Source organism: Emydura macquarii, unplaced genomic scaffold, assembly GCF_026122565.2.
Source record: "Emydura macquarii macquarii isolate MOO-44397 ecotype Brisbane River unplaced genomic scaffold, CSIRO-AGI_Emac_v2 contig_318, whole genome shotgun sequence".
Taxonomy (NCBI): domain Eukaryota; kingdom Metazoa; phylum Chordata; order Testudines; family Chelidae; genus Emydura; species Emydura macquarii.
Genome location: NW_027130455.1, coordinates 2,853,711 through 2,871,463, shown reverse-complemented (window position 1 = coordinate 2,871,463; position 17,753 = coordinate 2,853,711). Strand labels below are relative to the sequence as shown.

At 39.5% G+C, this 17,753-nt stretch overlaps 1 protein-coding gene across 1 annotated transcript in view; it reads right to left on the bottom strand.

The window, feature by feature from the left end:
• Window positions 1-17,753, bottom strand: part of TMEM123 (transmembrane protein 123) — a 30,458-nt gene that overhangs the window by 8,446 nt on the left and 4,259 nt on the right. Inside the window, exons 2-5 of the mRNA XM_067567765.1 lie at window positions 14,317-14,361; window positions 11,876-11,932; window positions 6,758-6,787; window positions 1,657-1,821 (exon numbers count right to left, since the gene is read on the bottom strand). Of these exons, the coding sequence (XP_067423866.1) occupies window positions 1,657-1,821; window positions 6,758-6,787; window positions 11,876-11,932; window positions 14,317-14,361 (297 nt within the window). The remainder of the gene's footprint in view (window positions 1-1,656; window positions 1,822-6,757; window positions 6,788-11,875; window positions 11,933-14,316; window positions 14,362-17,753) is intronic.

The window sequence follows — 17,753 nt, the reverse complement described above, 5'->3', positions numbered from 1 at the left end:
GGATGATATAGCTGAGGTTAGTCCTGCTTTGAGCAGGGGGTTGGACTAGATGACCTCCTGAGGTCCCTTCCAACTCTAATATTCTATGATTTTATGATTCTATGAATGACAGAAATACAGAAGCTGAGTTCTTTAGTCTCCTGCAGAGTTCTTGCTATCTTCTGTAACTGGCTTTCACCCAACATCGCTCTCACTGAGGAGAAGGAATGCCTCCTCTTTTTAGCAAAGAAGTAGGGCCCTTCTTGGCTTTACTGTCAGCAAATTAACAGAATATTAACTGTATGACAGTTGCCAAATGGGAAGATGGTGTTTTTGCTACATTTTTTCCCAGTGTTATTGGCACAGAGATAACTCTTGGAAATGCTTCTCCAGCATCTGGAGGTCATAAGTTGTCAATTAACTGAACTCAACAGGTGTGACTGGCTTAGCTGGTATCAACAAAGAATCCCAGATGCTGGAGAGAAGAGAGAATTATCAGGTTATCTAGTGTGTCTCACTTTACCAATGCACAGTTGTTACCTACTATGCTTATACTGATGTTTTTGTTGAGTTCAGTTTCCATTTTCATAGCAACAGAGAGAGGACATACACTGGTCATATGAATGTATGCTATGAATAAGGATACGATTTGGTCACAGAGGTCATGGATTCCATGACTTCCCAGGACTTCTGGGGCAGGGCTGGAGCAGCTGCCACCTCTCCGGCCACCGCTGAGCAGCTGATTGGCTGGCCAGCCCCCAGATCACGGATGGCTGCCAGCCCCCTTCCCGAACAGCTGACTCACCACTAGTGTACTGTAGTGTACTCACCACCAAAGTACTGATTCACCACTAATACAGCATATGAGATAGAATTCTATCCCCATATACCTCACCAAAAAAAGCAGTCAAATCTTACATTAACCTTTAAGTGCACTGTCCTCACATTAGCTTGAGGATGGGATTTTCAAAAGGTCTTATAGGAGTGGGGTGCCCATTTCAAAATCCCAGCTAACATTTTCAAAACTGACGTAGGCTATGTCTTCACTGATGGCGGCAAATTCACCGCCGTCAGGTCGTCTTATCTGGATCGACTGAACGGTCAGTGAAGACCCGCTCGGTCGATCCAGAAATCAACGTATGAAAACCACCTTTTCAAGTGGCGCACTGCAGTGAAGATGGCGTGCAGAACAGAAGCACAGAAGTTGATGGGAGTTACGCAAATTTTTTGCGTAGTTTGCGTAACTCCGGTCGACTGCCGCCGAATCTCCGAGGTAAGTGTAGACAAGCCCTTAGAGTCATAAGTTCTTAAGTCATCTTAACAAATTTCCTTCTTAATTAAGTGTTGACAGGTCAGAATTTGATCTTAATGATATTTGTGTAAATCTTTCTGTTACACCAGTAACTCAATAGATTCTTCTTTCTTTTAAGGAAATTTTTACTGTTACAGTTCATAAACAATGGAAAAACATGTCTAAAATGCCCAATCAGATAAAACAATCATTTAATGTAAGTCTGGCATGTTTATTTCCTGAAAATGCATTCACCAACACGTTGTGCCATTTAGAAACCCCAAAAGCACATTTGACCAAAAGGTCTTTTCCTAATGCTAATGCAGAGAATAGAAGAATATAAGCTAGCACATTGTGGGAACGAGGCAGCAGTCTACAGTACATACCTGTTATAGAGGTGGAAGGAGACATAGTCTTGGAAGTGGTCATTGTGACATTGGTTATTGATTTCATGGTTGTCGAGGGCTTTGAGGTGGTGGATGATTTAGTTGTCTGGGTGGTGATGGTGGCGGTGGTGGCAGTCTTGGTGGTACTGACTGCTTTGGTAGAATCTGCAAACGTATACAATAATTATATTGCATAAAATTTATATTTAAAAAGAAGATGATAATTAGGAATCAAATTGCAGCTTTTGATTAACACTGTTTTGAAAGATTCCCTTTATCAAAAAAAGTTCCCTTGCTCCTTTTAAAAAGGAGAACTCCCTCTCCAGAAAGAAGGGGTCAAGTTAATCACTTTGGATGTTATTCTGCTCTTGCAAGCACATGCTACCAGCACATTGTTATGGGGTCTCAGAGACCACCTGCTCACCTGCATTTCTAACTGCTAGTCCCCAGTGCTGAACTCCAGGAGGGGGTGACAAGGCCCTCTGCCATGTAATCTGCTTTGTCTTGTGCCTAGCTACAGCCCACATTTGGGAGTTTATTATGCACGATGCATTTGTTCATCCTGGTTTTTCTTTTTTGGTAACTTGAGCTGAGAGCCATAAGGGATTTATCCTAACAGTGGTTTGGGGGTGGTAGAAAGAGAGGTAGGTTTGACTTCCGCCAATTGTTAGCAACAATTGTTCACTTTCATATCTGAATTGCAAAGTGCTTGCGAATTGAATTCTGCTCATGTCCACTAGGTGGGAATATTGTAAATACAAATACTATGGTTGTAAGTTAAAAAAAAAAAAAAAAAAAAGCATATGAGGATAAATTCTGATTAATTTCACAAGTGTTAAAGTCTTCAGTGAACTCTAATTGAATTCTAATTCAATAGAATTAATCTGGATTTACACTGATCTAAATGTGATGAGAATCTGGCCTTGAACAATTTTACCATAAAATACCAATATTTTTACATTGCTCCACTAAAGTCTATGGCAAGGCTCCAACAGGAGTCAGTGATTATCCCTAAATTCATAAGTTGTTCTTGAAAGTGATACTGACTCTACTTACATTGCAGGTGTGTCAAACCTGTTTAGATAAAGAGATTTCTGTGCCCAATCTCTCCTTATTATGACCTCAGTTTAGGAAAGCAACCCTATTCAGGAAAGCACTTAAAGACATGCTTTGCTGTTGAAGTAAAGCCGGTGCTTACAAGCTTTCCTGAATCAGGGCTTTGCATGAGACACCGCAGATCTGAAATCTTTTATAGTTTTCAGAATGACAAATTTTAATCAATCATATCTCCTTTTGTACCACTTCTGAAACCACAGCCCAAAAGAATACCTATCCGATACATATTAGACCCAGGATTCCATATGGCCTTCCCTATTATGATGAAAATTAAACTAAAGTAATACTGCATAAGTAACAGTTATACAGTCTCCTCCTCCTCCTAAGGGATGATCTTGCTAAACTTCAAACAAAGAATGGAATGTTGTTTTACAAGTTCTCGCTGACATGTGATCTCTCTCTAACTTCAACTTTTAACCAAACACTCTCACTCCTAAGAAAGTGACAATGAACTGTTCAGAATAATACCACCATAGGGGAACAATACAAAAATAATAGAGATTAATATGCTATATATCTGTTATAATGAAATCCTGAATACTGAAGTAGAAAAGCAGAAAAATCCTGAGAAAAGGTAATTCTTAGGAGGAAGAACTAACGTAAAACACTAAAACATTATATAACTAAAATTTCCTAAAACAGACAATATTGGTCAAAAGAGTTTTCTATTTTGGTTGTAGGAATTTGGAAGTAAAGCGCTTTTCATAGCTGGGTTACCTTTGCATTATTTATATAACCATATAGCATCTAAGGTTCATCTAGATACAATGAAATAGTTGTACTTATCTGGATTCATATTTTAGATTATTCAAATTTACAGCAATACAAATGCTTTCTTGAAATTGACTAAAAATAAAGTTAATGAAGAAAAAGAAATTGGTTTCACTTTAATTACACAACTCTTAAATCTATAATTCCCACTATAATTATTAACTCTAAATTCTACTCTTCCTTGTTCAGCACCATATAACCTTCCACAGCACGTCAGTCTCATAGAGAAGCTTTAAATAAAACTTGAGAAGCCATATTTTGATCTTAGAAATGAGGTTCTCTCGAAGACTGAGATAGCACTGCTTCAAGTACAGTTGAGAACAGGAAAAAGAACTGAGAGGCTGCAGTACAGATCTACCAGGCTGTGAAACAATCTTTAAAAGGGAAGTGGTAGACACCTCATTCCTTAAGACACTTAAAACTGAACTGGTCAAAATATTAGAAAATGTACTGTAGAGAACCCTACACCATCCCCATACTGTCTTATCACTTTCCTTTGATCCTATGAGATGGCACATAATAGCCCTCATGTCTAGTTCAAAGGCAACGTTCATTCTGATTAAAGTATCTGGCGCTGTTCCATTCATGTGCTTACCTTGTAGCAATTAGGAAATTCAGCTCCTCTCTGAAGCATGTGTAAAACACATTAAGTAAAATACAGAACACATTTTAAAGGTGATATGCAAACCCTCCAAATGGCACAATCATCTGTAAATATCCAAACAGCCCTTACCACAGGTAGCATTTAAGACTTCACATGGGGCTTGAACCAGCAGGGGAGGGGGGGGGGGGGGGGGGGTTGACAAAAAGTAGTGCTGAGCTACCAGAACAGCTGCTGGGCACACACGCTTGTTCCTTATAATCCAATAGAGTGAAGTAAACTGGGATGAGCTCATACTGCAGGTAGATAGCAAAATCACTGTTGCCAGCGTATACTATGAGACAGACACCTCTGGGACCCTCAGACTTTTTGGTCACCAGCTGGCTCTGCTGGCATTATCTTCAAGGAGAAGGGCTTAAACATACTCGACAGAGTCACAATGACTCTCGTGGTAACATAGATGGTTCTTTCTATTTGGTACATCTAAGCTCAACTGTCAGAGCCCAGGGTGTAATGTGGCAATGAGAAAGGGCATTACCATCTAGTGAATACAAATGTGTGTTGTCACCAGTTGTTTAAATACTCAGCTCTTATGTAGTACTTTTCATCATCAGATCTCAAAGCACTTTACAAATGAGGGCAGTATCATTATCCCCATTATTCAGTTTCATGGGGAAACTGAGGCACAGGGAGGGGAAGTGACTTGCTCAAGGTCACCCAGCAGGCCAGTAGCAAAGCCAGGAATAGCTCCCAGGTTTCCAAAATCCTAATGCAGTGCTCTCTCCACTACATGACATTGCCTCCAGTGCATACATGGCCTTCAACACCAGAGTATCTGGACGATACTGTGAATTTATCCTTGTAACACACCTGTCACCATTTTACAGATGCAAAACCAAGGCACAGAGAAACTGACTTGCCTGTGGCTCACAGGCAATCTGTCACAGAGTCTGAGATTTAATATAGTTCTCGAGTCAAAATCCAGTGTAAAAAAACCCCAAACATCATTATCCGTAATAGATGGTCTGCAGACCAAATGATCCCTTGATAACACCTGCCTTCACATCAGCCATCTAAAGAGTGCACAGATGCCACTGAGGGTGGGGGGCCCTAGGCATGAGCCCATAGTGCTTACGCACAATAGTCTGCAGTAAATTCAGTTTGGTTATAGCAACCTAACTCTTTCCTCTGAATCAGTACTGACCCAATGCCCTAAACCAGTGACGGGGCACGGTGCTACCCAAGGTGCTGCCTTGTAAAAGGGATGTGAAATGGAGGTCTGTTCCATCTATGGTCACTGAAGAATGATTAGGGGCAATAGCTTCCAAACATTTTCAATGTGGCTACAGAAATTTAGCCTTCATTCCCCTCCCCCTTCCCCTGAAGGTGTTACTGGCTACAATATTCTTCAGCACATGACCTAGAGTTCCTATGCAACCATAAATAATGATCAAGCCTCACCCCAGAGGTGTCTGAATTTCAGTGGTGGGTGAAGTGATTCTTGTGTTTGAAAAGTGTTTAATGTCATTTGGAATAAAAAGCACAATAATATAAAGGATGGATTTCTTATTCTAATGCATTTCAGTTAATGATGTTCACTGTACTTTTCACAAGAGAGGAAACAGAAATGGAACATACTACGGATGGCAGTTATTCACTCATGAAAAAGACAAAATAAACATATATTCAATGCAACCATCTTGTGTTACTGATACAACACTGAGGTTGATAAATCAAACACTCAAATGTCAGAAAATGCAATGGTAAAATTGAAACCTGAACTTAACTGTTCCCTTATGCATATGCCCATAGTCCTTAAAATACGGTCTCTTTTTATATTATTATATATTTGTTGAATAAAATTCTATATATAGAAAATAGAATTTCATATGCAGATTAACACAAAGCAAATTCGAGCATTTTCCCCATTAAAAACTCAAAAAAACCTTAGCTGTTTCTCCTCAGTGTTCTCCCACCCACCCAGACTGACACAAGAAATTTGTTTCAGAAAATCATGAACAACTGAAGGAGGCATGTATAGAAGCTAGAGACCAATCTAGACTACAGTGTGCTCAACTTGCAGCCATTCTAGCAATACTGTATTCCAGGGGTCGTCAATTATTTTTTGTCAAGGTCCAAATTTCTTGATCAAGGTATAGTCAAGGTCCAGACTCCAGAGAAAGTAATAAAAATAATAACAATAATGATAATAAGTTAAAAAAAAAAGATTTCATGGTCCATTCAAAAGCATCTGGCGGCCTAGATTTGGCCTACGGTCTGCCTGTTGACTACCCCTGCCATATGCTCTTTCAGCTCTACAATAATGAATACAGTCACGGTATCAGGGTCATATGCAATAAACTGTATTTCATGGACTAATCCAAACCAATAAGTGGTTAAAATCAATCAAATATTATATAAACAAAAATAGAAAATCAAAGCACTATTTCTATGTAATTTAAAAGGCACAATATATAAATGCTGACCAGATTAACTTGTATGATTTTTTTAATAACAGCAAAATTAGTAATGAGTAAGTACTTGACTGCACCGTTAAAAAACTGAAAGAGTAATTAAAAAGGGTTATCACACAATTTAAAAGGTTAAACTCACCCAATGTAGTTGTGAAAGTGACATTTGTATCTAAAAGGAAGGGGGAGAAAAAAAAAACAATAAATCCAAGTATCAATGCTTAGACATAAGAATCAACTTTTGTTTTGGCATTAAAATGCATTACAAAACCTCAGCTACTTATTGCTTGCATCTTATTTTGACTTGCAGATGACAGAGTGCCTGACCGCTGCTCCTTCTGCCACAGTGGTTTATAATCTACACTTGATATCTTTGTGCAAGTCCCAGTAACAGAAATTGGAGCTGTGGGTGTGTCCTAACGTCCCGATCCAAAGCTCAGTGAAGTCAACAGAAGGACTACCATTGACTCCAATGGACTTTGGATCAGGTGCTAAGAAAAGAAAGGTGCTGATTTTTCTTGAATACCCACAAATAAATCTTTCCCCAACATGTGCCACCCCAATAACTTAGCTCTGGCTACGTCTCCTACATGATCTGCAGACTGCATTCTAGAATCCCCAACCCTCGGGAGAGCAAAAAAGATGCTGGTTGGCATTGCAGACTGTCTTTTTTTGACGGAGCTATGTAGCCCCTTTTAAAATGGATGACATTGATGACACTGAATTCTGGGATTGAACTGGAGCAGTGTCTCTTAACTGGCTCGTTGTTCGATGATTTCAGACATCTTCCTGGAAACGTCTTCAGACATATAGAGTTGTATCATACATCAATGCTAACTGCCCTCCTACTCCAAAAGATAAAAACCAGAACAAAACAGAAATCTAACCAAAAACAAGGAAAATCCCAGTAAAAGTATTTCAAGTCATAGGTTTTTATTTTTAAAAAGTCCATAACTTCCTAACATGCCAAATTGACTAATGTGAGTAGAATATATATGCATATGGGATTAAACAAACGTGGTTCCTGGGCCACGAGCAGACATACCGAACACCATAATACACAAACCTTGAGTCAGTACAAAAGCCACCTGTGCTCTTTTCCAAGGGATTTTGGTAAAGCTTCCCAGCATGTTTGCATTCTCAGTCCCATTACTGAACTAACTTTTTTTCTTACTGTACCAAGACTATAGTGCTCAGTGACATAGTAAGCTTTTTCTTTGCCTGTCTCTTGCAGTTTATTTAGTTTCAATAATTTCCAAACATGAAGGGTGAGCTTTTCAAAGGCACGAAGGGGAGTTAGTGAAAGTCAGTGTGAGCTGGGCACCCAACTCCTATTTTGTGCCTTTGGAAATAATCTTACCCTAGCAGCCAATCCAAGATGAAAGAACATCAGACAGCAACAGAAGAAAAACATCTGTCCTTTTATCTTTCTACTTCGCATATTATTAATTCTCCCCTAAAAAACCAGCTGTACTCAGATATGCATAATGCTAAACATACCTATATTGCATTATTTCATATTTATTACTTAAAAAGGGAAAACGGTTAATAATGCAATTAAATATCTTCTGTTTTGTTTTTAAAAAATGAACCATAATTCTTATGATGGTATGAGCATGACAGGTTGCCTGTGTTTAAAGATATACTAAATGCTTTCAATCAAATATTGAGAGTGCATAAAGATGACATCAATTCTGAATACCAACCTGTAGCTTATATTCCAACTAGAGATGTACATATCGGTTACAAAAGGTAATAGTTTAAACTATTAAAATTATATCGGTTAAATGGTCAACCGATATAATTTTGTGTCCCTCCTCACTCCCTGCTCCCTCCCCACGTAACAACCCCAGCCCGGCTCCACAGAGGACCCCCATCTCGGACCTATGGTCCCTAGTGTTCCGCTTTGCAGCACCTGCACCAGGGCCTCAGCCTCCCCAGACAGCAGCGGCAGCAACGTGGTTACCTCTGCTGTGGCCCGATGCCATCATCATGGAAACAGACAGCCCGCGCCTCCGGTTAACCCCCACACTGCTGGCTAACCGATAAGTATTAGTCTTGATGCTAAGACTAATACTTAATGGTTAACCGTTTAACCGTTACTTATTTTACATCCCTAATTCTGACTCACCACAAGTGTAAAGCCCTATGGACACATCCAAATGCATCCATATTTTAAGTACCATAGTATGACAAATTTAATAATTTTCACTGTGATTGGCTCTTAAAATAAAACAAATCCTATTTTCTCTCAAGGAAACACTTTTCTTCTACTTACTGCTAGTAAATAGAGACATTTTTCACCAATGCTGTAAAAAATTATTCAAGTAAAAAACCAAATTACAAGATTTGACTTGAAGCACGAATTAATTCAAAAAAGCTAACAGAATGTTTGGAATCATTATGAAAGAGACAGATAGTAAGACAGAAAACATCATATTGCCTCTTCATAAATCCATGGTACCCCCATATCTTGAATACTGCATGCACATCTCGTTGCCCCATCTCAAAAAAGGTATATTGGAATTGGAAAAGATACAGAAAAGGGCAACAAAAATGATCACGGTTATGGAAAAGCTTCCATATGAGGAAAGATTAATAAGACTGGAGCTTTTCAGCTTGGAAAAGAGACGACGAAGGGGGGATATGATAGAGGTCTAAAAAATCATGAATGCGGTGGAGAAAGTAAATAAGGAAGTGTTTACTCCTTCTCATAACACAAGAACTAGGGGTCACCAAATGAAATAAACAGGCAGCAGGTTTAAAATGAACAAAAGGAAGTATTTCTTCACACAACACACAGTCAACTTGTGGAACGCTTTGCCAGAGGATGTTGTAAAGGCCAAAACTATAACAGGATTCAAAAAAGAACTAGATAAGTTCATGGCAGAGAGGTCCATTAGTGGCCATTAGCCATAACAGACCGGGATGGAAAACGGTGCTCTGAGTGCCCCTAGCCTGTTTGCCAGAAGCTGGGAACAGGAGACGGGATGGATCACTTTATGATTATCTGTTCTGTTCAGTCTGAAGAACCTGAGATTGGCCACTGTCAGAAGACAGGATACCGGGTTAGATGAAACATTGATCTGACCCAGTATGGTCGTTCTTATGTTCTGTGTTATGCAGGAGGTCAAACTAGAGGATCACAGTGGACCCTTCTGGTCTTAACATCTACACATATTAAATAAGGGGTGGAGGGGTGCTAGAGTTTACTTAGATTGTAAGATGTTTGGGAGGAAACTCTCATTTTGTTTGGTTTGCACAGTGCCTCGCACAATGGGACTTCAGTCTCTACTTTCTAACATAATACAAATAATAAAGTTAGTACCTCTACAGGAAACCTGGATTTAAGAACCATCTTGAGTGTGGACACAATCCAAACTACAACTGTGTTTGACAATGGTTTCAAATGTGGTGTCCAGCCCTATTGTGGACAGAGTAACTGTAAAATACGAATCTCTCTGTTCTCTTTTTCATTCATGCCTATGCCTGCATGCCTGAACAGGTATTCTGCAAACAATAAAATTAAAACGTGCAGAATTTCCACCGCTAACCCAGGCTACCAGTCTTTGGTAAGATCACTTTCTGTTCTCCTTTCTTTTGTACCCACCACTCAATCCTTAAGTCAAAATGCTAATGGCCGAGGAAAGTGCATATGGAGTTTCATCTATATGAATCACCACACTCTTCAGCGCAATATTCAAGACCCAAGAGGAATTTCTAGGAATCAGCCAAGTGATAATGTTCACAGCCCTTTGCTCACCTTCCTGATTATTGCAGGTGACAGGGCTACTTGGTGTTCACCAAGACCCACAGAAATAGGAGTACTGGGAACTCGTTAACTGATGTAGAAGTAGCTGTTGTTAAAGACATAACAGCCCACTTATGTTACACAGAGCTCTTTGGGGCAGAGACTGTTTTTTTGTTTCATGTTTGTACAGCATCCAGCACACAAAAGGGGTCCTGGTCCACGACTGGAGCCCCTACATGCTACTGCAATACAAATAATAAGTAAGTAGTATTCAACTTGTGATATTAAAGCAAATAATGAGACACAAAAATAGAGACGAGGGGAAAAAACTAGACTTCCTTCTCTTCCCTCTTTCAAGTGTAAAACTTCAGAGGGCCATGACAACAATTTATCTGTTCTGCTGCTTGTTCACACACTGGAAAGTGGTATGATGTGCTAGCTCTCATCCAACCCTTTACTAACATGGTGAAACATGCCTATGCGAAGTTCCCATGGAAAACCACTTTCAGGTTTCTCAGTTCTCCTGCCGTGATTTATTCTCTTTTAATAATGGCATGTTGCAACAACCCAAGACTGGAATGTTGCAAATCAAATGAGATGGGTAATTTGTTTTAGTAGCAGATTAAAAAATTGCATAGAAAATTCATACCTCAGCCCTGCTAAAGATGGGGCAGAGGTCTGGGTTAAGAGAAACATAATTTTACAGGGCTCTATGTCTACAGCTACCACCCATTAATTATACATACTGATGTATTTTACCATAGTATACCTGGCAATATGAACCTCTTGCTCCCTCTAATGGTATGGCATTAAAAGTCTGAATAACTTGTATTTTAAAGATTTGGAGGCCTCCAAGTATTGAGGCTTTTCCCCAAAGAATGGGGGACGGAGTTGGTGGCATACCTTTGAAAGAGTGATTCGCTCTTACTGTCAATATCTTGCTTGAATTGCAGTATTTTGTGATATAGACTCCGGGGAGACTGAGCACGTTTCCATGGTACACCTACCCCGGAGCCTCAGCCAAACAGAAATCTATCTTGCTTTCCCTCCCCCAGGAAATGTGGATTCCCACCTGTTGGTTACATTTCCAGGCTACTGCAGAGAATGAAAATTCAAACAAACATCCACTGCTTACACAGCAGTCTACTCACCGTTCTACTCCATTGAAATGGAGCATGTTTGCTAAAGTTCTGAAAGACCCAGAAGAAAATTAATCAAAAGACTTCAGATTTTGCTCTCCTGACTCTTCTCTTCCTATAGCATTGGGGAGCTCATGGCTTGTGGCCAACGAGTTATCTGGAATAGTGTCACCTTCAATTTTACCAATAAAATAAAAATCTAGCTTGCGAGGTCTCTTAGTGTTGGCCGTCCCGTTGCAGAAATTGTTAATGGCCCCCAAAATGCACTGTTTCAATTTTTGTCTGTGGAGTGTCGTTTGATTTTTCAGTTTGGGTATTTTTGGTGCTTGCCTACATCGTCCCAGCAGGAAAAGGGTTATCAGACACTTACCATGTGCTGAAGTATTTGAAGGGGATTGTGTGGTTGTATTGGATGTAATCCTGGGCCCTTCAAGGAAAAAAGAAAATAGTGAGAGAATTAACTCTTTTAGCTTTCAAAACTAGCCATTTTTGCTCAACAATAATGTACTGCAATTGAAGGAGCAAGTCCCCAGGGTACACACAGCTTTTCCTCATAACATCCAATGGGAGGCCATGACTAGGGTTCAGGGCAGAGGGCATAGTCACACAGAGTGGGTCTTCTCCCACTGCAGGCAATGACAGTTTTGCCATTGATTTCCCTTTGAGCAGGATCAGGGCTATATTCCTTAAGTCCAGTGATACCTACTTTATGGGTTGAATCCCTGCTTACCTGCCTTTTTACCTAATTGCCTTCCCTTGTTCCCTTTTCTCCTGCCTCCATGCTCTGTCACAGCTGCTGCATCTGGACATGCTCTGACTGTCCTCGTCTGGATTTTTGCATTTTAGATTTTTCCCTGGGTTTTTTTTTCTGGTTGTGCTTTTGAGTATTTTGTTTTCTTCTGCTCTCTCTGCCTCCCACACCATTCTCTCCTCTCCTGCATTTGTTTTAGGCCAAGTCTACAGTAAATGTCAGTTAGGGGTGTGATTTTTATGATATTTCTATATTGGCAAAAGTCCTAGAGTAAATAGTTATACTGGCATAAAAGTGTTTTTCAAGTAGAGCTTATTTTGCTCAGAGAACTGGTATAGTTTATACTGGGAAAATCACTTTTTGGCTAGCATAAGCTGTGTCTACACTGGGAAAGTTTGCTGGTATAGCAAAAAGGCCATCCTAGTCTTTCAGTTTTTCTTTTCCTCTCTCCCAGCTCCTTTTTCTTCTCTTGCTCTTTTCAGTTCTCCTGCTCTCCACATGCTGTTTCCCATTGTTCTTCCAGCTCCCATTGTGATGTGTCCACACTACAATCCTTATATCTTAGTGGAGCTGTTCCTCTCAACCCATGTTTGGGGCTGTTCCTCCCCCCTTTCTCCCCTTCAGTTTTGGACAGTGTTCCTCTCCTTATTTCGGGATCTCTGAAGTTGGGGCTGTCATATGTTTTCTTTCTTTCTTTCTCCTCTCACGTTGCCCTCCACCTCCACCTCTTTCCATAACGAAATGGAACCTCTCCCTTCCAAGCGATTCGGTCACAGCTGCACACAGGCAATTAGCGTGTAAAGGTTTAAAACCAGATTAAGCAAATTGCACACACACACATACAGTTTGCTGTGTTATTTTCATAAGAATGACTTCTGCCTGGCACAGACAGAAGGATAGACAATTAGTATTAAATGCAAAACATGTTTTGAAAAACTTTTGTTCTTATATTGCCAGCACTTTTAATGTAATTTTATTAAATCATTAAACAAATGAAAATGGTGCTTGTATGTATTTTTAACTGAATTTGAATTTCCATCCAAACAGCCTGACACAAGTCACAACTAAAAAAAAGTAATCATCATCTAGTAAAATAAAAAAAAGCATCATTCACCATTTTCTTATATATTAAAAAATGTAAAAATTAACAATCTGAATAAATGTAAATTAAGCTAGATAATTACTTAAATAAATGTGTACAGATATAATGTATCCTCCTGGATAGCAAAAAGAAGCACCAAATTTAGTAGGCTATATTTAATTGCAAATCAATATGTTTTCATGGTCACCAACTAATGAGAATCAATCTTGTTTACAAAATAACTAAAAAGTGCAAATGCAAAACCCTATTACAATTAGTGATTTAAATCAAAGTTTCTTGCTTGCTGGTTTAAATCATGATTAAAATTGGTAATGAAATTACTTTGATTGAAATCAATCCACCTTGCCACCCATTGCTCCGGGCTGTGCCTACCATCAAAATTTAGCCTTTAATGTTCTCTTAGGAATCTGCCGGCCATGCCTGTACAATACCTGGAATAGAGCCACTATTACATTTTATTTTCAGTTTAAAAATCAAATTGAAATGGGAACTAGTTCTTTTCATTCATACCTTCATTGACAGGTGTAGCCTTCCCTGGTCAGCCAATGTGAATGGCCCTGCTTATTGTACGTTTGCCTTTTCCTTTTAATTGTGCATTGAGGGAAGTATGTAAATACAGTCACCTTTCTTTAAATGATCATTTGTTTTCATATTTTATTCCTCCTCCCACTTTTTTCCCCACTGTATTTTCTCACCACTCTGTTGCTCCAGAGTCCATGAAAGAAGCAGGGGCTTTGGCTGCATTATGCTGTTTAACCAGTACATTTGGAATACCTCTACTTTTTTTGTTGGTCTTGTGAAATACTTGTAGAATTCACAGAATCTATTGTTCCCCAAAACCAGAAATCTCTGAGAGAAAAGGCAGAATAATGTGAGGACAGTTTTAGGGTGTGTAAAAATATATATATAGGGTCTCTACATACCAGAGACAGAAACTAAAGTGTTAACACAGGCTTACCTGATGTAGAAAGTTTTGCACTGGTCATGGTTGTGGTGGTATTTCCTTTGGGGGGAAAAAAAAAAAGTAAAAGATTTGTTTTATCTGTTTTATTATGATTTTCAACATAGGTAACATTGGTAAAGACCCCATCCCATGCTCTGGGCACCTTTATGAAAATTAAGTTAAACTGCTACAGTAATGAGTGCATAATAACAGCCTTCACAGAATAGAAGTCTGCTGGTTGCATGCTAAAAATAACATACCCATCTGCAGATATACTAATAAAAGAGTGATTACTCCACTTCTCAGAAGGCCTAATATAAAAATATCAATCAACAGAAAACCCCTCCAGTCCCTGATGTTAACATTCAAGCCGTCACCTCCTCAAATGCCCAGGAAAAAGAGTTGCCATTCTTTCTTAAATTGCATGATTCTAGTACCTAATGTACAAATGACAGCAAGGCACAAAGGCATGTATCCTCCCTAGGTAACACCAATGCAACATCCATGCCAGCTACATCATGCTGGGAGGGAGAAGCAGGATGGTAGGAAGAGAAGTCCCCAGTTCTCACATAAAGCTTCCAAATCTCTTTCTTCCAAGGCCTTGTCCACACAAGTAGTCAGGACAGTTAAGACAAATCAGCTAACAGTGTGAAGTTAATGAGTATTACACTACAGTGAATTAAGGCCAGTTCTGAATGACAGCACCCACACAAAGATTTAATTCACTTTAACTTGACATCTTTAATTGATATGTTTTAACTTTTCTGAGCCTCCTCTCTAGCAGGGCCAGTCTAGTCTGTGCGAGCACATGGTCTATGTACAGTTGTTAAGGGAAAAAAGGTGAAAGAAAACAGACGCGCATACAATACAAACTGATGAATTTGCACAAGTGATCGGGAGACTTGTGGTGGTTACTAACTTTTGTGACTTAGCAAGAAACACAGGTATAGCAGAAGAGACCAGTAATCCTGCACTGCAAAAATGTACTGTTTATTACTTTTACAAGCATCGTTTAGTTCTGAATATATATGACAATACACCATAAAATACAAGTCACTGTCCTGTCTTGTAATTTACTTCATAAATACAATAGAGGCTTAATAATAATGCAACCTCCATTCTTACTTCCCAGTAAAAATCTCAAAATAATCAGGCTTGTAAATGAGTGAGGTGAACTAGTTCCCATTGTATTTTAAATCTAAGGTACCCATGCAGAGTGCAGTGTTGCAAGACACTTTGATATTACGATGGGACTGATGTAATGGGTAGAATACTTGTTGACAATGATGATATTTCCTAATGGGCTATGTTAACGCACAGGAACAGAGTTAAAATATGTTTCACTACAAAGAATCCAATCCTGCAATACTTACTCAGAGTATAAGGGGGAGTTTTGCCTGAGAGAGGCCTGTAGGATCAAGCTCCAATTTCCAGGGCAGTTCAAAGAATGGATTTTAATTGTGTTAAAAGTTAATTCGTTGCAATAGTTTGTGTCTCTGCTACTATACTAAGCACAATTTATAAGTTCTAATGATGGCGTTTTATATGCAAGTTCAATCATGTGCTCTCTGCATTAGGCACAATGACCTACTTTTACCCATGTAAATGTGTATTCACTATCTGCTCTACCAGCTATTTATCAGTCTGTTCTTTTCCTTTGTTAGTGTCATCTGTAGATACATCTTGAAACACAACTGTTTGTGGTCTGCTCTGCTGAGGCGGATCAGCTGCATCTGAAGGAGAGAACATTTCCTGTGCAGATCTAAGATGGTGTCTGTCACAATGACTTATTCTATCTCCTGAAAACACTTGTGGTCTTATACCACACACAGTGTCAAATCCCTGAGACAAGCTAACTTTGATAGCCCAGAAACAAACTTTCATACACAGAGAATCAGTCAGTTGTTTTATGTGGAAAGGGTCTGAGTCATTTCCAATGGTTATTTCTATAAGCATCTCGATGAAATTGAGTGTGAGCGTATATATATAGAAAGTGGAAATCTTCATGTGTGTTAAACCAATGCATAACTACAGGGTTGTGCACTTTGTTGCTTCTGTAGGCTAAGCTCACTGCACACACGTGGGATCCTTGCATTCCTCCATCCCCACCACAACTTCCCTGCGTGTCAATCTCCCATTACCCTCTATTTCAGGGACTCCCTGCAAACCCAACACTCCTCCCTTATACCAGGGGCTCTGGTAAATAGACAGATAGATGAAATGCGACAGAATCGTGTGTAAGATCTTTCTTCGCTGGGCCAAAAAGGTCTGAAATATGCACAGTTTTGTCACTTGCATAAAACAAAGAGGAGCCAAATTTACAATGTGTTTTATTCTACATATTAAAGAAGGCCCTGTTCCTAAACTGTGATGGCCACTATTCTGGCTGACACATTGGGGACTGTACTTAGGATCTCCAGAGTTAAAACCATGAGCTGCTATAGCTGAGAGTGAGATAAAGCTCAGGAGGTGGGGGTATAAAAGACTCCTTTCCTCTGCAGATCAGGCATGGAGGACCACTCACTAGCAATTTGTGATTGAAGTTATGATTGAAATGATGATTGAAGGACTATACCTGCTCTTAAAGTTAAGCATGTGTGGAAGTGTTTTCAGGATCAGGGCCTGAGTCTGTAGGAGTAATCCAAGTGTTGTATAGAGCTGGTGCTATATAATCTCACATTATGGGGAGTGTGGATGAAGTTAGCTTTCATCAGAATCCCAGTCTAACTTCACCAAAACTAAAGCCATTAGCAGGAGAGACAATGTACAAGGAAGGCTAGATTCAGCGCTGAGTCACTCAACTTCTACCAACATAACTCAGAATTCAAGAACCCTGATGCTCCAAAGTCCAATGTTACAACAGAAAAAAAGATATATTAGAACTGGAAACGGTACAGAGAAGGGTAACAAAATGATTAGGGATATGGAACAGCTTCCTATGAGGAGAGATTAAAAAGACTGGGACTGTTCAGCTTGGAAAAAAGGTGACTAAGAGGGGATATGATAGAGGTCTCTACAATCTTGAATGGTGTGGAGAAAGTGAATAAGGAAATATTATTTAACCCTTCACATAACACAAGAACAAGGGGTCACCCAATGAAATTAATAGACAGCAGGTTTAAAACAAACGAAAGGAAGCACTTTGTCACAAAACACACAGTCAACCTGTGGAACTCATTGTCTGAGGATGTTATGAAGGCCAAAACTATAGCAGGGTTCAAAAAAGGAACAGATATGTTCATGGATAGGTCCATTGATGGCTATTAGCCAAGATGGTCAGGGATGCACCCCCAATCTCTGAGTGTCCCTAGCCTCTGTTTGCCAGAAGCTGGGTCTGGATGAATCACTATATAATTGCCCCTATTGTGTTAATTTCCTCTGAAGCACTTGGAACTAGCCACTGTCGGTCAGAAGACCAGATACTGGGCTACATGGACCATTGGTCTGACTCA